Here is a 14752-nt window from a genome sequence, read left to right on the forward strand (position 1 = left end):
TTATGTCATTATGGAGGTTCTATTAGTTTAGGAAATTTCATCTTTTGAGATTAATTAGTTTTTTCGAAGTCCAAGTTATCATATTCATAAGAGTCAGTTGGATCTTTATAGATATGAGTTTTATGATGTATGAGATGTGGAGCCCAAGAAAAACCAGAGGGATAGCTGAGATGGTACTCAGATTTGCAGGGAAGAAACCAGCACTACACGACAACTGTTACACAAATGCACCACTTTGCAATCAGATCCAACTTTCTCATTCCAATTTACTGAGTACGTATGTTGGTTACAAGTATGTAAATTATTGTAAAGAGAAAACAAGTATATATAGAGAAAAACAAACAAGACTCCTAACTAGAATATAATTTGCTCCCCTATTCCTATGTAACCCATTCAAAACAAAAGACATAAAGACTAATTAAACTACTACAAGCCCTTATTAGACCAAAAACTCAGGTTGTGCCAAATCCGTCCGGGTTTGGGTTTGCACACCCAGTAATGCTGGTCCAACCAGTCGAGTGCTACTGCATCAGTATGCCAACAGACTTTTCTGTGATGACTTGTATTGGGGTGGAAGCTAAGAAACTCCAACTATGGAAACCCTAGGATTATACCTAGCTTAGCTCTCTCTGTCTTCTTTCTTAATTCTTCTGTATTCTTTGAGTTTGTTATTATGATATTATCGTAGATGTCATGGTGCCAAGGCGATGGCCAGCAGTCTTAAAGGCAAACAGTTGCCTAGGGTCCCAAAGTGACCTTGTGGCCTAGGTGAGGTCTTGACAACTATAGCTAATAGTCATTCTCTTATTCCGTTCTGTTTTACTATATGAGACTTCAAGCGACCAGTTGCCTTGTGGCCTTGGAAAAAAGTTTTCTAGGGCATCCCAAGGAGACCTTGTGGCCTAGGTGAGGCCTTACATGTTCTGACTGCCTTTGGAACCTTCTGTAACTCTACGGTTCCAAAACTTAAAAGGAGACTACTCCTAGTTAACTCTCAAACCAGCAAGCTGGCTTTGATACCAAATTCAATCCCTGATGGTTCCAGTTGGGTACCAGATAGCAGGCCACAATAATGAAGAAGTAATAGCAGAGAAAGAGAACAGGTTGCGGGAGAGTAGGGAGAAGTGATTCAATCGATCCCTTCTCCTAATATTAGTAACAAATTTAAAACTGAAGTTCCCAATACACCTGTCACAAATATACTCCCCATAGGACACCAACAAATACAATTCCATATGTAGTCATTATGTACCCTTACAGACACTTATAAATTACCATTCCAACAGGCAGTCCATGTCATGCCAACAGAACCCCTAAGTCCAGAAACAAGTTATAAAACTAAATCCAAAAGGAGCAAGTTCTCTTTGGCACATAAAGTATGGCCTCTTATTCTGTTATTGACTTTTGCCCCTACAAACATGAGTAACAACTCTCAAACTCAAAACAGATAACGCAAATTGAAAAGAAACGAAATAATCACATCAAAATATGCACATTTATGTCTCCAATCTGAAATAGATAAAACTAATATACAGAAAAATGCATTGTCACATAATAGAACTAAATGAGAAGAGGAGGGGAACTGGGGAACACCTAACGATATGTACCTTTTCATGACTGGCTGGATCCTGCTTTATGATTGCTTTAATGGACATGATTGCTTGAGCCAAAACACATGCTTCTTCATCCATCAAGCCCAAATCACTTGTCAAATATTCTGCCAAATGATGCAATTAAATAGATAATGAGCAAAACTTTCTAATATGGGTACTCTGAAAAGAGGAATTGGTTGCAAACCCTGTCTAGTCAAAGCCAGGAGTCCATCCAAGCAAGCATTTGCAGTAGTCGGAAGTCTTTGTGCACATAAGCCAATTGCGGCAACAGTAGCAGCAACAAATTTTCTATTTGGGTCTTTAATGTAATCCTAGCACACACTAAAAGATATGCATCAGTTCATTGTTCATAAATTCAATGCAGGTAATTGACAGGTAGCTTTGAAAGTTATTTGTGACCATTGACCAACAAGAATTAATTAAACTAGAAAAAAATTCAGTAGAATAAGTATCATGGTCGCTTGATGGTGTGCAATTTGGAAAGTAAATCAAATACAACTCAACTTAACTAAGTCTCTTCGGCTCTTCCCAAGTAAATCAGATGGTATACTTAAAAACCTTCACATGGAAGCAGTGCAGAGTAAACTGAGACCAGAGCTTACTTAATTTCATTATGGGATTTGTATTACATTGAACCTTGGGAACTCATCGTACTGTACAAAGCATAAACTAAAAGAAATTGAGAGATAGTGTTCCTTAAGAAGAATGACTTTCTCTCTCAATACCCTTGCAAGAAGTCATCAGTACTCACTGAATGCTCTCAAACAATAATAGTGATGACAATGACGGAGACAGTACCAAGCACCAAACTTGGACAACTTCCTGGACTGATCAGTTAGATGAGCATACCAGCAGTCACTCTTGTCACCCCCAATGTTTTAAATCTCGGTTCGAGGCCGGTTGGTCGAAACCAAGATTTCCCAAGTTTCGACCGAAATCTGGTTGAAACTTGATATTTTTCTGGATCAGACTCCAAATGTCTGGGGCTGGTTGAAACTAGTCAAAACCCGGTACAATCCAGTACTAACCTTAAGTTTTTTCTTGGTTTATGTCGAAAATGAGATTTAGTACTATGGTCACCCCCACCATCGACTCAAAAAATTTATCTCCTAATATAGCTTCTACTTTATTAGAACTTGCTAACAGGAAGAATGGGAGAATGCTTGTGTGTCTTTTAACTAATCACACAAGTCCCTATTTATAATATAAAATCATGCTAGAGTCATGATAGGAGTACAAAACATAAATTATAAAGTATTTATAAGTATACCCCCCATCCAGCCACCCCACTTGAATTAGGGTCGGTGGAGGGGGAAAGCCACAATGTGCCCTTGCGGCACACCAATTCTTATTCTAACACTCCCCCTCAAGTTGGTGCATAGATGTCACACATACCCAACTTGACTAAACTAGGATGAAACAACTTTCCAACCAGCCCTTTAGTGAACACATCAGCTAGTTGATTACCAGACTTCACAAAAGAAACACCAATCAAACCAGCATCCAACTTCTCTTTCATAAAGTGTCTATCAATCTCCACGTGTTTGGTTCAGTCATGTTGTACTGGATTATGAACAATACTGATTACAGCCTTGTTATCACAATAAAAAATCATAGGAAGGTGAACAAGTATACCAATATCATCCAAAAGTGTACGCAACCACAGTAATTCACAAATCCCTCGTGTCATGGCTCGAAATTTTGCTTCAGCACTAGATCTAGCCACCACATTCTACTTCTTGTTGCGCCAAGTGACAAGATTCCCTCCTACAAAGGTACAATAACCAGAGATGGACTTTCTGATAGGTAAACCAACCCAATTAGCATCTGTATAAGCTTTAACTCGAAGGTGATAATGAAGAGATAAGAGGATCCCTTTTCCTGGATCTGACTTCCAGTATCGTAAAATAAGCATAACAACTTCCATATGAGAGGAATAAGAATCATGCATAAACTGACTGACCAAACTCAGCCACAACAATGTCAGGTCGTGTATGCGAGAGATATATCAGTTTTCCTACGAACAGTTGGTAGCAGCCTTTGTCACCTAGTTCACCCTCTTTTTTCTTGAGCCAAGTACTAGCTTCCACAGGAATATTAAAAAGATGACAACCCAACATACCTATCTCAGACAGCAGATCAAGAATGTACTTCTTTTGAGAGAGAAAGATGCCTTTTGAGGACCTGGCAACTTCAATCCCAAGAAAGTACCTTAACTTTCCAAGATCCTTTATTTAAAATTCTCTACCCAGAAACCCCTTGAGATGATCAATCTCAGTGCCATCATTTCCTGTTACCATGATGTCAACTACATAGACAATGAGTATAGTAACTTTTTCACCAGACCTCCATAGTGAATGCAAGCCTTTATAGGGCAATTCTCAATATTTCAATTTGTAAACTAGAAATGAATCTTCTAGTAGCCATAGCTCTATAATCTGATTTGTCTTCCTTCTTATTCTCTCTCAATTCTTGTATCCTCTTCATCAAACACTGTTTTAGCAATTTTTAGAACCATATATCGCCAATTATGTTTTCTATCAGATATGTTAATTCCATATTATCTTAATTAAGATCGCTTTATGGTTTAGAATCCATCCATCTATTGTTCCTACTTCCTAGAAAATATTTCTGTTTACTTCTAACTCTGATCAATCCCGAAGCTATGCATGATCAGCATACCACGTGTTTGTTGAAAGCAAGGTTCTAAATATCAGGTTTCGACCAAGTTTCGAATATTTTGACCAAGTTTCGAATATTTCGACCATTTGGACCGAAATTTCGAGGAAACCATGGATTTTTTTCTTGGCTTGATGGAAACCTTGGTTTCGACCCCTAAATTGTATTTTTCTTGTCTGATTTTTTGTGTACATCCTATTAACCTATTCCATGAATTAGTTTCATGAAAAAAAACACCTAAAATGCTACTCGTGGTAGTGACCCAAGTTTGCAAGTGTACGCTGAGTGAAATTGTACACTAGTCTAAGTCTATATATAAGTTACATACTAGAAATGGAAATACATGACTAACAAGCAATTTCGACACTATGAATATGTTGATTGGGTCATTGATGCAGATTCTTCACCAAACTAGGCTTGTTTTATTAGGAATAAGCTTAGGGTTGGGTTGTATACGTGTTGGGCCTTCAGTCCATGTGGTTCGGAGTATATTGGGCTACTTTTATGGGTCTAAACTAGGGGTTCTAAGGTTGCATACGGGATTCAGTGACTTGTTTCCTTTTTCTTTAGTTTCCTTTTTAGATGGGGTTATTTAGTTTCTAATTTTCAGTCATAAATTAGTTTTTATTTCCAGTTTAGCAACTAAAGGACTTTCTATTTTGTAAGTTTCTATTTTCAGTTTTAGTAACTAGTTGAGTTTCTAATTTTTAGTTTCCTATTTCAGTTTTTGGAAACTAAAGTTAGTTTCTATTTTATGTAACCCCTATCACTGTTATAAATAAAGATGATGGCTCTTTTAATGAGCTACGATTTTTACAAACTACATGGCTGCTGCTGCTGTTTTCTTTGCGAGAGAACTTCCTTGTGTTTGATCAAGGTATTGGGTTGGTGTTCAATCCGACGACTCTTTGCGGCAAGAAGTCCAAGAGGTTCATCTTCAAGTGCTCCTTTTCTCCTTCCAGGTTTTCTTTTTCAAGGAGTTTATTGCTGTTCAATGAACCAGGTATTTAAATTCCAATTCTGCCCAGATTTGCCTTAGATTTCACAATCGGCTCTCTGCTACCTGAAGCACTTCCAGCCATTGGTTTGAGCTATAATTTTGGTCAATCTTTCCTCCCTACCCAAGAGAGACTCGACCTTGGTTTGGGTTGATTCTGGCCAGCCAATTTTAAGATATTAAAATTCTCTTGAATTCTGTCCTGTAGTGACCTTACAGAACAGGAACCAGAACCGATAGGTCTGATTTGTCGTCTTCTGTTTCTGTGGATGTTTATTCTGGTCTGTGAACTGTTAGGCTTCTATTCCTACTTTTGGTTAGGCCTATTATCTGGTTTATAGTCTGAACTCATAGACTCCAGTTTCTGGGATCGAAATTCTGATTTACAAAAATCTGTTTCTTCCTTAATTCTGATCTGTTATATTGCTGCCTTACTTTGGCTATTCTTGGTTGTTCTTAGTTTAAAAGTTCCTGCAGTTTTGGGACTGGTTTGGTTGTCAAATCCATCCCTACATTAGTCATTCTAACTAACATATAAAAATTAAAAGCATTCTACTATATATAGAACTGCATTGTACATAAAAAATGAATATTGGGGGAAATGGGGTTTACCTTTTCTGTCTAAGTACTCTTCTTTATGTAAATCTCTTTTGGTCGTGCAAAATATGTAACTTGTGTTAAAAGTCGATAGTGAGAAAATGAGAGGAATTGTGGCTTGCTGTTTAGCGCAAGTCACGATACCCCTTGGGGGTATTTTGGCCCTAGTGGATCTTATCAAGTTAGAGTTAGTTTCCTATTTCAGCTATGTTTTCTAGTTTCCTATTTTGTAATAGTTAGTCTATATATTGAATGAAGGAGGCAGTCCCAATCTTACGGTTGTGACTCCCAAGTTACAGCCATCTCTTGTTCCTTTTTCTTATTCTTTACAACTAGAATCAAAGATTTAGAGAGAAATTTGACTTACTAACTATGGGAGATGTTGGTCAAAATGTGCGAAAATGAGCTTGTTTCCCATGAACCAAGTCATTTTATAGGCATTCCAAGCCAAAACAGACGATTTCTGGGAAATATCGGTCGAAATGGTTGGAATGGGTTGATACCACTCAAAACCAGTCGAAACCTTGGAACTTTATATGTACCATGTAATTTCGTCTCGAGTTGGCTCAATATAGTCGAAATGGTTGAAATTTCGAACCATGGTTGAAATTCCCCATTGAACCAGTCCACTAACGGTTTAGGTTGGATTACCTCTAAAGCATCTAACAGCACTGACCATTGACGAATTCTTTTTTCTTTTTTTCAACATGTAGATGACAAAATCTAAAAATTGACAAAATAAACAAGAACAGTTCCTAATTAAGAGCATTTACAAACTAAAATATACAATTGTAAAACAAAAGAAATACCTTAAACTCTTGAAAAATTAAGGAAATTGATGAATCTGTCGCAATTGTAGACAGAATTTCAAGCTTCAAAGATTTTATCTGATGGGAGTCTGAAGAACTTATGAAGAAGTCTTCAAAGTGAGGTGCAAAAAGGGAAGGCATTGCCTTGGCAAACACTTGAATGTTGCAAAGAACCTGCACAACATGAGAATCAGAAAAGCCTTAAACCCTCCAAACCCTTAGCTGGACGGAAGATGATGATACAAAGATTAATTAAAATCAAGTCAAAATAGTTTTAGGGACAACACTATTGGAATCCCAAAAGAAGAAACATGATTCTAAACTATCAATAATAAGTTCCACATAAAATAATAAAATTAGAAAAGGACAACTGCAAACACCCACTATTTCCACATTAGGTCACAAACCTAAAAGGTAATATATCTTAAAAACTTTTACTTCATTCCCCTCATTGCATGAATGAAGCATCCCGTATTTTCATCATTAAAGAAAAGAAAAATATCCATAAAAATAAAAAATAAAAAAAAAATTGTTCAGGAATTTCTAAGTTGTTCTATCTATTAAATACTTTATGCATGAAGAAATCCAAAAAAAAAAGGACATACCCACTGCACGAGCCTCCTGCCAATGCGGGGTCTAAGGAGAGTCATAATAGCCTTACCCATGTTTCACGGAGAGGCTGTTTTATGACTCAAACCCACGACCACTAGGTCACAATGGAGCAACCTTACTGTTGCGCCAAGGTCCCAACCATTGTCCAAAAGCAGGAAATATCATTCCTCCTAGAAGAAACATAACTAAACATCAGCATCATGCTATTCTGTGTGGCTTAGGAAGGGTTGGTAAGTAATGGGAGAGTTTAAAATAATCATATAAAGGACTAATCAGCTACAAAGAATTGGTTCAACAAAAATGGTAGCAATACACATCCAATTTAACCGATAGGGGGGAGAAAATGAAAAGAAAGAAAGAGTCATCCAACACCGTAGATGATGCAAATATACAAACACACAAAAGGAAATGCATTTCTTAACTTTCCAAAACATCTGTCAGAATTATTTAAAGCTTTGCAACCAGTCACTAAAACTAATCTTCTAAATCGTTATGGTGCTTAAAAAATATTATGTACTTTATAAAATATAAACACAAAAGTTATTTAGCTTTCATAAATGGTTCTAGATTACCTGCTTCATCAAATTTAAGAGCACTAAGGAACAATTTCCTAAAAAAAGCAACCCAGTGCACAAGGCCCCCGATACTGCAAGGTCTGGGATAGGAAAATGTACGCAGCCTTGTATGAACAATCATGAATGGTGCAGAGATCCAGAACCAAAAGCAGATTTAAGGTAATATATGCAATCAAGAGAATCAATAGCATCTTCACTAAACAAGGGCCATTACCCAGTGCTGGCCCCGCCTATGTGAGATCCTAGGAGGGGTGAGTTTGGAGTTGGTCCCAACCTTTGGCATTATATTGCACAAAGTGGCCATCCTCAAGACTCGAACCCCGGCATTTTCCCTGGCAGCCCAAACCTTTTATCACTGATGTAAGCAATGGCCCCTAATAGCATCTTCACAAACAAGTAATAATAATTCAGAAGTTTAATATCAAATAAGGCTTAATTGAAATCTCTTGAATGTAAAAGCACCATAAAGAAATCAAGAATCAAAGGAAACATATCCAACCACTGTTATAGATACATAAAGAAAAAATTTACCACATATTTTGAGGCACTAGATGATCTCAGAAGAAATAGAAGAGGTTTAACAATCCTCTTCACGTCCTCCCTGGGCGTCATAATCCAGTGGACTCCAGCAGCTGCAAGTACCACTGCACTGTTATGACTCCATAACAAGGGTGATGTGCATTGCAGCAAAATCCTTACATCTTCATTATTTTTGCTGGAAGTAAAACTCGCAGGATCCAATCCAGAGGCCTCCATACTTGCAAAACCTGATCGTGACAAATATTCATCCGGTCCTTCAATGTAACATCTGGACAATAAAGTAGTTAAGTCAGACTCATAGGTCATGCCTTCTACATTGCTAGAGTCGTTGCCCAACACAGCATGATCCACACCATCCTCTTCAGAACTGGGACCCCGAGTAGAATGAGAAGAGAACAAAATGGATTCTCTCGGAAGCCCATGTCTTGCCACTACATACCGTAGCAGGATTCCAATCAAAACAATCTGTCCCCACTCTTCAACATCTGGGAGAGTCTCACATAACTTTCTGAAGTTTCTTCCTAGAAGTGATAACTTATTAGGACAGACACAGATAAATGCAGCAGCTGCAGCTCCAACAACTCCAGGGGACTGGTCGCTCAGTAATATATTGACAATCTGCATAATATTTCATTTTATACAAAGGAAACAAATACAAAGAAACAGTTATGCAAGGAAATGGGAATATCAAACACAAGACATTATTGATAGTAGGTTAAACGTCATTTGCAACTCCTTTGATATACACATGGAACACACATTTGTAATGAAACCAACTATCATATGTGGTTCCAAGACTCCAACAATGGGATTTCAAGTATTAGACCAACTGAATGACCACGACCATCCAAACAATACTGATGCAGATATAAGTCACTTAAATGGTTTATTTTATTGGAAATAAGCCTTGAGTTGGGTTATGTAGGTATTTCCGTATTAGGCGTATGATCCCATGAGTTTTTTTTGTCATAGGCCATTTTAATGGGTCTAAAATAGGGGTAGGAAATAGGAAAACGAGATTTAATTCATTAGTCTAGTTAAAGTCCTGTTTTGAGTCTATTTTCTTTGATATTTCAATTTTCTAGTCAGTTTAGGTTTCCCAATTAGTTAAGGATTGCATTAGGCCTTTCATTTTTAGTGTTTTGAGTTTGTTTTGAGTATTCTATATAAGTTTGTAAGGGACTACAGATTTGTACAAGAATTTGATTGAATGAAATTTTCTCTTGTTGTTTGCAAAGATTCACCTGAGATAGGTTGTGTTCATCAATTGGGATAGTTGAGGGTGAGAGACCCATTCTAAGATAGTCATTCTCTTACCCCCTTTCTTCGGAAGCCAAAGGTCACATTCTTATTTTCTATTCTTTGTTTTACAAGTAGTGGTTTACTTTCGTTATCATCTTTCATTCTCTTGTTCCTATTGCTGTCAATTAAGTATTATTCTTAATTTTATTAAACTATATCCTAGTTTCTGAAAGGTTGGATGTCACATTTTTTTTTTTTTTTGGATTAAGTAATTCAGCCATCCAATCGTATTTAACTTTTGACCAGAACTTCTGATGTAGATCGAGTTGTCAAAAGGAGAGTTCAATGCTGGCCCAATTCTGGTTCAGATCTGCTTGAGTTTCAGCCATCAAACCAACCTTTTTTTTTTCTAATTGGGTCAGCCAACCTGTTGTTACTGTTCACATGAACAGTACCTTGGAGTCTAATATTGACAGCTGGCTTGGATAAGATGTTGCCAGTACTTTTTAAGATATTAGGTATTAGTTTCTATTTTTATTTCTTTGTTTTGTCTTAGCAAGCAAGCTTTGTAACTTAGGAAGATTTATTTCCCTTTTTAGTTAGTAATTTGTTTCCTATTTGACTAGCTTAGTGATCAAGTAAGTTAGTAGTTTTCCTTTTTATATGTGAGGCAAAGTAATTAGAAGTTATTTCTTAAGTCAGTTTAGGAAATTAGAATTAGTCCATTAGTTTCCTTTTTTGTTACGTCTTTGTCTCCAAGCAATGTAAGGCTATCCATCAACTATAATGACTAAAAGAAAAATAAGGCTTATGATGTTGTGCTGTGGAATATAGTTAGGGGAGATGCCCATTCATCAATTCTTCTCCACCCTTCTCAACCATCCATCAATTTCTCTTTTCTTCTTTATTCTAACTTGTGAAAGAGTATTTTGAGAGTTATTACAAGATTGTTTGAAGACTTGAGGCCCTCAAAGATTGCTGATCAGACACACACACACACACTACCTATCGATTTTCAATTACAGAGCTTTCCCGGGAAGAATGTTCAAGTGCATAACTTCCAGACCAGATCTTTAATCGCTGCAAGATTATGAGGGTTTGTTGAGGACCTTAAAAGGACCACTTGATCCAAATTTGATGATCATCTTTCCCTTCCAGCCCTAGTTCTTGACGAATCACCAAAAGGTTCCTTTTTCTGGCAACCAGCAGATCTCTCGATCCAGCTGACAGAATTTGCTCAAATTTTTATGGCTTGTTGCTTCATATATGATCTCCCATCGATCCAAAATTTAGCTCCATCTGAGTTGTGGTTTGTGAGTAATCAAAGATCTCCCTATTCAGCCAAAATTTCAGATCCTGCCTGGAATTAGAATCACTTGTGATTCTAGTCTTATATTACCTTCTATTTCATTAAAATAGGAATTGATTCAAATATGAGACAATTCTGATGATCAGATATGAAGATATTTTGTAATTTTCAATTCTGCCCCTACCTCCATTAGAGTTGTTGTTTAGGTCATTCCACATCTGAAATCAAATCTATGTTCATTAGCTCTTTAGGTAATCAGTGATCTAACTTCCCTTTTGTGAACCCTGATTTTTTGATTAAAATACTATTTTACCCCCTTCCCAAGAGTTGTCAGAATTCCTCCATAATTTGGAATTTAATTCTCTTTTTTCGATCCAGTTTGGTACTGTTTTATTCCTTTAAATCAGTACTACATCAAATACAACTGATTCTGAATGGTTAATAGTTATCAAGATACCTTGGCGTCCAAGCGGTGGGCCTAGGCAACTGTTGTCTTATTGCACTACATGTCGTCTTCTATTTTGGCACTTATTTATGTCAAATATCATTTAAAATCAAATTCCAAAATGATAAAAAGTCAACCCTCTCAGTCTAAGAACAAAAACTGGATTTTTAGTTGTAGGGACAATTTTCAACTTTCAAATGCAAGGGTTTTTCTTAATTCTGAGAATTTCATAAATCTTATCATAGTTTAAAAAATTAAAAAAATAAAATAAAATACAATAAAAAACTAAAAACTAAAAACCAAAAGTTTGGTAAAATCTTTTATTTTTATGTCCATAAAATTATCTTCATTCAAGCAATTTTAACAGCATTCCTGCACTTTAAAATAAGTTTGACCGAAAAATAACTTTGCCATTACAACTCAGATTTAGGTAATCTTAGACTTGTTGGAAATGTGGTTTTGTGCTATACCTAATACAAAAAGTCTCACGTAAAAATAAAATCATTCGACCAGTCAAACTTATTAGAGAACAAGAACATTTCTAGATGTTGATTTTTTTAGGACTTAATGTCAATTTTTGATGACTTGATGTGGCTGAATGTTGATTTTTTATGACTTGATGTGGCCTAATGTTGATTTTTTATGACTTGATGTAGCTTAATAATTTTTTAGTTTATTCATTTTATTTATTTGTTTTTCTAATGAATATCTTGCATTGGTATGATTCTTTTTTGCATATAAGTAGAATTATATAATTTTTAATTGCTATTTGTGTCAAATAAAATGGTTATATAAAAAAAGATCACTAGAACGCTTTATTTGCCAAGGCAACGCCTTGCGGCCGCCTAACTGCCAAGGCCATTAGGTAGTAACTCAATCGCCTTGGCCGCCTTGCCGCCTTGATAACTATGAAATGGTTAGTGATCATTTCGTTTTGGACTGTCAAGACATGCAATGGAACACAATCAAATGTTTTATTCTAAATTCCCTCCATGCAGTCATCGACAGAGTCCAGATTGCTAGAGCCTAGACAAAGCCACAAGGCCAATAGCCATAAAGGAAATTTCTCGTAGCAATAATATTATCTTCTTCTTGCTTCAGAAAAAACAATTTTAAGCAGGAAAGATGGGATTTCACATCCTTTAGCTGGTGCAAAAGATTTCATTTGTTTGATGGGGCAATGCTAGAAATTTGATGTAAGCTGACCTCTTCAAGTGCAGAAGCATTTTCTTCCTGATGCAAATCGGACAGCTTGGGAATGGCATTGGCAGCACATTTTCTAACATATACAGATGGGTCTCTGGCAGATTTGCTCACAGCCGCCAAAACTATGGGAGAAATCACATGTAGACGGATTCCAGCCATGGCACGTAGTGCCCACGCTCGCACCAATGGATTTGGATCAGACAAATCCTTCTGGAAACAGTTAATTGATAGTAATGCTTCATTTGGACGCCTGAGGTTAAGGGGAAAATAAATAGAATGTAATGCATCAATTCAAAGTTAAACACATTACAAGAACTTCAGCATTTATCTCTGCATGACTGTGCTAAACCAAGACAAAAGGAATATCATGAAACTAATATTCAATTTATTATTTGATCTCTACTTCTTTTATATCTAGTGTAAGTGAAGTTAGCATAAGACCAAGAAAGGTTTTTCCAAAAATTCTCTTCTACATGGCCTATCATGTGATTTAGAGTCGTTAAGTTAGATGGCAGATGGCTAAATGAGTTACAATCCACCAAACCAGAGAGATAGATAGGAGAAGCTCTAAAAAGCTAACCAATTTCATCAAGATGTATACAGAAACAACCAAATGAAATTATTACATATGACATACTTATCTGCGTAATGAAGCAAGTACAAGTAAACAAGCTTCTTTACTTCTAATGACTGAGATGCAACGTTCTTAACAACCTGCAGTTCAATGAACAAAAAAGAAGCATGCAATTAGAGGAGGGATAAAGGACATAGAAATTGTTAAAAAAAATAAAAGGACACACGCAACAGTTTCTTTATTCTTTAAATTGCAGTAGTCACTAATACTTTTAGGTACTAAGAACTAACTATGCCAAATTACTAGGTTGTCTCCAAGTTTCTCTCTTCATTTTTTCTCCTTTTTTTTTTGTTTTTTCTTCCATCCCCACCCCCCCCCAAAAAAAAAATTTGAGATTGCCACTGCTTTTGATTCAATAACAAACATTTCTCAGTACAATCTAAGGTCAAAATTCTTGATTTTTTTTTTTTTTTAATCTTTAACCAAAATTTGAACAGAGAAGGATAAAATGTACGCAATACCAGCACAAAATATTACACATAAAAACAGCTCAATTTCTTCATTTCTTATAACACGGTTTGAAAAGGAGGGGGGTGAGAAAGGATCAATTTCGTAGCAACATAACATCATGCATTTAACATATTAAAAAAAAAAAAAACTCTGCATTTCATACAACAAACTTGGAACACAAAAAGGATCAATTTTGCGATAAAAACACAAAATAAATACACAAAAAAAGCACAATTTCTGCATTTACGTTCTCTTTTTCTTCTTATTCTTCTACAACCGAAGATTATACAGAAATCAGTTACCTGGGGGAAGAACCTGGACACATCAAAGCCCTGAGCGATGAGAGCGAGCAATCGCTTTAAAGCTTCACAAATCTCTGAGTCGTAACGGCTGTCAAGTAAGGGAGCGATATTGACGTCTTCGGGATCATCATACAGGTGAGCATCACTACCGATCCGAAACACCAGGGAAGACGCTTTGCTCAGGCTCTCAGCGGTGGCACCGAATTGTGGAAACATCTCCGGTTTTCAATTAAACTGTCGTTGGGGACGAATTGCAAGAAACGAATGAGATCAACCTGGGAAGAGCAGTGTCCAGGAGCTCGACCGTCGCATCGTGACTCTCTTCTCTCTCTCTCTCTCTCTCTCTCTCTCTCTCTCTGGTGTTCCGTAAGTGGCCGAGCAGAGGCAAATATGGATGAAGGGGATCTAACAGAGGTTGAGCAAATCACCGGCGCGTAAAAGCTATGTTTGTCTCGCGAGAAATGAATAGAAAACTGAAAAAAGATCCCCTCTCTTTCTCTCTTTATTTTCCTGTTACTCTTCTCTTCGTTTCCAGCCAAACGAGCCGTGGAGTATATGTGAGCCATGGTTTTGGGTATCGGAATCAGATCGGGTGTATCGGTTATATTGTATCAGTATTATCTGAGAGTGATCTAGGATTAGGGATTGACATCGGAACAGAGGTAAAATTGTAAAAAACCTATTTTTTTATGAAAGACAAAGGTACAATCGATACAAGCTGATCCGAAATTGGTATTGTATC

At 36.7% G+C, this 14752-nt stretch overlaps 1 protein-coding gene across 1 annotated transcript in view; it reads right to left on the reverse strand.

Moving 5' to 3' along the window:
* LOC122065340 (AP3-complex subunit beta-A) overlaps nt 1-14518 on the reverse strand; it is a 20619-nt gene extending 6101 nt beyond the window's left edge. The window contains exons 1-7 of the mRNA XM_042629141.1: nt 14011-14518; nt 13262-13338; nt 12625-12874; nt 8414-9040; nt 6696-6869; nt 1798-1924; nt 1608-1717 (exon numbers count right to left, since the gene is read on the reverse strand). Of these exons, the coding sequence (XP_042485075.1) occupies nt 1608-1717; nt 1798-1924; nt 6696-6869; nt 8414-9040; nt 12625-12874; nt 13262-13338; nt 14011-14226 (1581 nt within the window). The 5' untranslated portion in view covers nt 14227-14518. The remainder of the gene's footprint in view (nt 1-1607; nt 1718-1797; nt 1925-6695; nt 6870-8413; nt 9041-12624; nt 12875-13261; nt 13339-14010) is intronic.
* Between the last annotated feature and the right edge of the window lie 234 nt (nt 14519-14752).

Source organism: Macadamia integrifolia, unplaced genomic scaffold (genome assembly GCF_013358625.1).
Source record: "Macadamia integrifolia cultivar HAES 741 unplaced genomic scaffold, SCU_Mint_v3 scaffold1980, whole genome shotgun sequence".
Taxonomy (NCBI): Eukaryota; Viridiplantae; Streptophyta; class Magnoliopsida; order Proteales; family Proteaceae; genus Macadamia; species Macadamia integrifolia.